At 34.4% G+C, this 6,668-nt stretch overlaps 2 protein-coding genes across 2 annotated transcripts in view; both read left to right on the forward strand.

Annotated features, from left to right (window-relative positions):
- LOC141509321 (olfactory receptor 7A5-like) overlaps positions 1-1,158 on the forward strand; it is a 1,858-nt gene extending 700 nt beyond the window's left edge. The window contains exon 2 of the mRNA XM_074218774.1: positions 1,143-1,158. Within this exon, the coding sequence (XP_074074875.1) occupies positions 1,143-1,158 (16 nt within the window). The remainder of the gene's footprint in view (positions 1-1,142) is intronic.
- Positions 1,159-2,534: 1,376 nt separating this feature from the next.
- On the forward strand, positions 2,535-3,470 carry LOC141492639 (olfactory receptor 7D4-like). Its single transcript, XM_074193153.1, has one exon. It carries the CDS (start codon positions 2,535-2,537, stop codon positions 3,468-3,470), a length of 936 nt encoding a protein of 311 aa, XP_074049254.1.
- The last annotated feature ends 3,198 nt before the right edge of the window (positions 3,471-6,668 follow it).

Here is a 6,668-nt window from a genome sequence, read left to right on the forward strand (position 1 = left end):
ACCTTTGTATTAGTCCCATGTAAACCTAAAAGTATATTCCATCTACAATTTGTTAACCTGGGTCAATAATTCACTTTCAATAATGTCACGCATCATAGGGAAGTTATTAAAATATGTACCAGCTGGAATAATTTTAGAATGTATAACTTCTATGCTATATGGGCCAAGAGAATAGGATTGAGACCTGGAAGGTGTTATTGCTTTGGGATCAAAAAACCCTTTTGAGGATGAGGGGGCAGTCTCACAGAGGTACCCTTTCATGTATGGAGCCTTGGGCTATCACAGATAAGCAAGTATGCTATGGATGGTTACATTATAAGGAAAGTAAAAAACACAGAAGCCTCACAGAACACTTTCTCCCAAAAAACAAGACCAATATTCTTTTGAAAATGATGAAGAGGTTTCCAATGGACTGCAAATTCATTTCAAATTCGAAGTGATATGGCACAGAAAATAACTTATAGACTTATAATCAACATTGAAAGAATATGTAGCAATTAGGAAATGATCATCGCATTGTCTTTGATAAAGGTATGACCTCATCTGAAACTTGTACTACAGTTTTGAAAAACCATCGATAATTTATGAATGATGACAGGCAGAAGCAGTAGGATGTTAAAGGGACTTCTTAGATTTAGCTGAATCCATTAGAATTACTTGATCTAAACAACAGAAAACACGCAATATGAACTTACTCTGTTCACATAAGTAAAGAAAACTTATTGGGCAGACAAAAGGGATTTGTTCTCAATATATCAAAAAATAGACTGTGAACATTGGATAAAATTTCAAAAGTCACATTTTAGCCAAACATAAATAGTGAGAGCAAACTCAGAGTGAAGGGGTTTGCCTAAGAAAGCTAAGGGATTTCCTTTCCATGGTAATAATCAAGAGAATTTAACATGCACAAAGGCAAGGTATCTTTTCCTGCTTAGACTTTTTGGGAGATTTAGTTTTGCTTATTATGTCCCATATTATCCCCTTTATTTCTATATTATTTTATGAATTCCTTTGAAGATCATAAGACCCAAATTCTTCTAGTCAGACCAGAAAACTCTTGTCTCTCTCTCTCTGCTATTATCTGCAGGAAAACTCCTGCCATGTTCATGGTATGTCTTTTTTTTAATCCTTTTGCTCTGTAGTCTTCGATGCTCATAGTAAATTGTTGGGAGCCAGGGTCTCTAAGCTGTTTGACACAGTCGCAGCAAGAAGACTCAAGGCAGTCACACTGCCTGATGGAACAACATTTCCTTCCTCAATATATATATATGTATATATATATATATATATATATATATATATATATGGATTTCATGCATACCAATATTTATAGGTTTATTATTGATAACAATATTTACTCACCCTAATACTGGAATGACTATAAAGGAAGGATTTCAGAAAAATTCCTTGAATAATATAGACTGTAAACTCTGTCTAAATTTAACAGGACTGCCTCTCCCTGAGGCATGCAAAAGTGTTCAACATTATGAAGTTTCTGGAAAACCCAGCACTGGGAATTCCAAGGAGATACCAGAATATATACAGGGAAAACAGATACAAGATGGGTCAGATAGAATTCCAGGGAAATTAATAGTTTGGCCTCCCTTACCATACACAGGAATATATGAAAAAGATGGTGAGAAAATACTACAGGTGACTGATATGTGAACTCCAGCAGCCTTAGTATCATGGGAAAGAATAACAAAGGTCACAGAAACTGTGGCTTCTACCAAGAAGGCCAGAAAGAAAAATTGGTTATTGTAAGAGTTAACGGATGGGTGGACAAGCATAAAGACCCTCACTACAGACTTTTAAGGAAGTGTAACAAAAACATTACCTACACAAAAAATATAAAAATCTTTCCATTAAAAGAATTGCTTAATTAATAACTTTAAATGAATTAACAATTATACAATGTAGTAATATATATGGTAACACATAAGTTAAGGTCATCGTTGACTGAGTAGGGATAAGAAAATAATTACCTGTGTGATTATTACTTAAACTTGTAATAACATGATTAAAACTTCTAACCATATGAAATATATGATTGATGATGAAAATTGTACACCTTTGTAAACAAGGAAAATTATCTCTGCTTGCTTGCTTGAAACATACATGATTCTGAAACTATAAAAATAAATCCAAGCAGCTGACAGTCACTCAACCTGCTCCTGCCTATACCCAATTGTTGACTCATCTCATTTTGCCAACTCTATCCCTCCTGTCAGGGTCCAAGAACCCCGAAGAGTCTGGACGCCCACAGTAAATCCGAGATACCATTTCATGGGCTTTCAGAAAAAGAAACAAACTAAGAGAATATTAATCCAAATCCTTATTCATGCACTGAGTAGGGATGTAGAAACTGTGATTTTATAATATCACAAAGATAATGTTTGGGAGAGACAGGAACAAGAAATAGAAATCCTATCAGTCAAATGAGAATTAGAGTTTCTCCATTTGATACCGAAAGATCAAGGTATTTTCATCTAATGTTCTTCTCATTTCCCTTTCCTAGCAGAAAAGCCAGTCCCATGGTACCAGAAAACCAAACACAATTCACTCAATTCATCCTCCTGCTATTTTCTGAGAAACCAAATCAAGAAGCACCACTCTTTGGGCTGTTCTTAAGCATGTATTTGGTCACAATGATTGGAAACCTCCTCATCATGTTGGCAATTAGCTCTGACTCTCATCTCCACACCCCTATGTACTTCTTAATCTCCAACTTGTCCTTTGTTGATACCTGTTTCGTGACCACCACAGTCCCAAGGATGTTGGTGAGCTTCATGACACAAAACAAGGCCATCCCCTATGCTGACTGTCTTACCCAGATGTTCTTCTTCATACTTTTTGCTAGCATAGATAATTTCCTCCTCACTTCAATGGCCTATGACCGTTTTGTGGCTATATGCCACCCTCTACGCTATGCAGTAATGATGAGCTCTTGGTTCTGTGGCTTGCTAGTGATACTGTGCTGGACAATGGCATTTCTAGTTGCCCTCCTTTTCAGTCTGCTGGGAACACGTCTCTCCTTTTGTACAAACCACCAGATTCAGCACTTCTTTTGTGATCTTCCTGAGATTATGAAGCTTTCTTGTTCTGACACTCTCATCAATTATATCTTGATGTATTTGGTTTCTGGACTGCTGGGTGTTATCCCTGTCATGGGGATCCTTTTCTCTTATATTCAGATTTGTTTTTCCATTATAAAAATCCAATCTGCTCAGGGTAAGTATAAAGCGTTTTCTACCTGTGGATCTCATCTCTGTGTTGTGTCTTTATTTTATGGTACAGTGTTTGGGGTATATTTGTCTTCTGCATTTACCGACGCTTCCTGGAAGAGCACAGTTGCTTCAGCTATATATGCTGTGGTCACTCCCATGTTGAACCCTTTTATCTATACACTAAGAAATAAGGATATAAAAGCTGCCCTTTGGAGAATCATTAGCAGAAAAACTTCTCAGTGATAAGGTGATTCCTACTAATTACAATAAGAAACAGATACTTCTGGAGAAATATTAGGAGGCAAAATTGTTGGACCCCTCAATCTACTCTCAATTTAAATCAATCCTCTATTTAGTCATTAAAGGGACTTACCTAACAGATAGGTCATCCTGTCATCATGCCTAATTAATGAGTGACAGTGAATCCTATTGGGACACCAAAATCAAATACAAAATTCTGTTTAACATTCAAATACCTACATATTCTAATTCTTTTCTATATATCCAATCTTTTAATACATTTCTTTGGACCATACTCTTATCTCCAGTGATCCTATATTTTTTGGTCTTCCATGAATAAGAGCTTTCATTTCTTAGCTTGGTCATTTTCTCAGACTGTCCCTCAGATCCAGAATCCTCTATTTAGCTACAGCTATTTTTTGATTCTTTTAATTCTCAAATATAAAGAAATTTCATGTGTACTAGAAGTGTTTTACAAATTCTCTTATTTCTAATCTCTTATTTACCTTAAATTTGTTTTACTAATGTTGTATATTACAAATATATAATTATGTTTGCATGCTTCTATGTATGAATGTATGTATGTATGTGTCTAGGTATGCATCTAGGTATGTATTTGTTTTTTATATCAATTCTCCAAGTAGATTGTAAGCTCCTTGATATCACAGATATTTTTTTACACCCTCAGTAGGGATATCCAAAATTTAGGAGAGTTTCGGTTTTGTAGAAGATGCTTAATCAATGTTGATTAATAAAGCTCAGTTTTCCTTTATTACTTGTTAACTCTTTTTCACTCTTTGGTGATTGAATAATAATTTCATCTGATTCAATACTTCCTAGTCGCACAAAAAAATTGAGATCAAAATAGTAATTGAAATTAAGAGAACAAATAGAATTTAGGTCTGAATCTGTCACTTAAAGCCTGTGTGCCTTTGACCAAGTGATCTACTATCATTATTCCTCAATTTTATGATTGTTGAACTTGGAAATGAAAGATCTGTCCTTATTAGTAGCATTTTTTCTACTCTATATGAAGTCAAATATTTTAAATGAAAGTATCTTCACTACTGGGAAATATATTATGACTGCACTAAGGAAAGAAATATTAGAGAAAAATTACTGTGTGCTTTCATCATTGGCTGCCTATGTATTAATTCTCCAATGTTTTATAAATCATCATTTTGACATATTATAATTAAAGAAAATTCTACACATTTGGGCAAATTCTCTCCTGATGTTCCTCTTTATTTTTGGTTTTATAAATACACACTTTTAAGTTGTGTTGGCCCTGCAAACATGGAAATTCTGATAATATAGCCTTTGAGAAACTATGTGCATCTTCTTTTGATGATGAGAAATAAATAGATACATATGTTTAAATTCTAATTGTTTTTTCTTATCATATCGTAATCATTACCCTCATACATGGGTCTGACCATTTCAGGACTGTTTCTAAGATGCTGCACTGACTCCATTTCATACATAGAATGTGATATTATCTTCTCAGCCCTTTAAAAATTACTTCATAATCTAAGTCAAAATTATATTTCTTGTCTTGTTTCATGAACCTGCCCAACAAACTCTACATTTCACTCAAAACCATCTACTGATATTCTCAGAGATCTGAGAAGTCTTTTTCCTAAAAATAGAACAGAGGGAAGACCATATAATTCATTTTATATCACCAGTTCTAAGAGCCTTTTCTTACTGAGTTGATCTAATTTCAAAAATTCTTAATTTCCTCAATTATTGATCTCATCCCCCATCACACAAAATTACCTGCAGAATATTTACTTATCTGTGTGCACTACATCTTATATTTACTCTGGCCCCATGGATTTTAAAGTCATAGAGCAGAAAAACCATATCATACTAGTTTAAGTATTCAGTGCATTTAACTCAATATCTGGACATTGAAGGTAGTTATTTAATGAATGTTCCGTTTTTAAATATGTTTTGAATAATCATTAGTGCTCTTTAGCTATAAAATGCCAGTGAAATTAATTGAGCATTTGTGTTTTGCTTGATACAGAGAAATTGTGGCCCCCAATTGTCCATTTTCGCCATTTGACTGACTCCTTTATTTTTGAGAACCATCTTCATTAGACTGAGTAAAAAAGGACTTGCTTTACTATCTATTCATTGATATTAATATATCCCTCAAATGATATATAGAAAAAGCAAAAATTAGGGGAATGGTGTGATTATATATCTGTCTAGAAAGGTCTATCAGCATGAAAATTGGCACAAAGCTGTAACAATAACAAATAAAACACTTAGAATATCACAGATTTACTCAAGAAGGAATAAAAATAATTTCTTCAGATGTCAGTTCAAAACTGAAAAACTATTGGTGACATACAAGGTGAATGGTAGATACTAATTCAGAAAAATAAATTTGATCTCCAGTGTTCCATGATAATTGGTAGGATAAAATCCATTAGTAAAATATGCTCCTATAAATGATGGCAAGAATAAAAAGAAACTGCATTTGTAAAATAGTATTGTAATATTTTTCATGTAAAATAATATTCTATTAAAACATCCATGTACCAGAATAAAGGTGCATGGTAGAGCAAAGGGTGGAGCTATGATAGAGAAAAAGCTAGAAATTTCTTTATCAAATCTCTAAATAAATTGTAGAATGGCAAAAATCTCAAAAGAATAGATAGGAAAATTTTCCCACCAGGTCTAGCTCAAATGGAGAAGGTGTATGCTCAGCCATGCAACTCTTTAGTGGAAGGACTGGATGTACAAAATGGTGAGAGGAACGAACCGGAGAGATCTGTAGGAGGCATCTTCATTGTGAGGCCCAGGTGTCCTGCCTCAGCAGGACAATAGCGAAGTAGGCCAGTTGGGAATACTCAAACACAGGTACCTCAGAACCCTGTTCATTTGGCATGATCGACCTGGATAGCCCAACACTATGAGCAAGCCCATATAAGTCTTAATGTGGAAAATCTGGGAGTGAATAATATGTCCTTCAAATTAAGAATCTTGGAAATGTACTCAGAAATCAAAATTATAATGCATATGCAAATTGAGAGAGAACTATAGACATCAACCTGTAGATAAGAACAGGTAGGGCCTCATCTTAGAAAAAGATGGCAGAAAAGAAAATATTCCATGTCATTCTTCAGGGGAGAGTATTACATTGTCTTCAGGGCACGATGAGCTTCTGGAAAGCTTACAAATGATTTT

The sequence above is a fragment of the Macrotis lagotis genome, chromosome 1, assembly GCF_037893015.1.
Source record: "Macrotis lagotis isolate mMagLag1 chromosome 1, bilby.v1.9.chrom.fasta, whole genome shotgun sequence".
NCBI classification, from domain to species: Eukaryota; Metazoa; Chordata; class Mammalia; order Peramelemorphia; family Peramelidae; genus Macrotis; species Macrotis lagotis.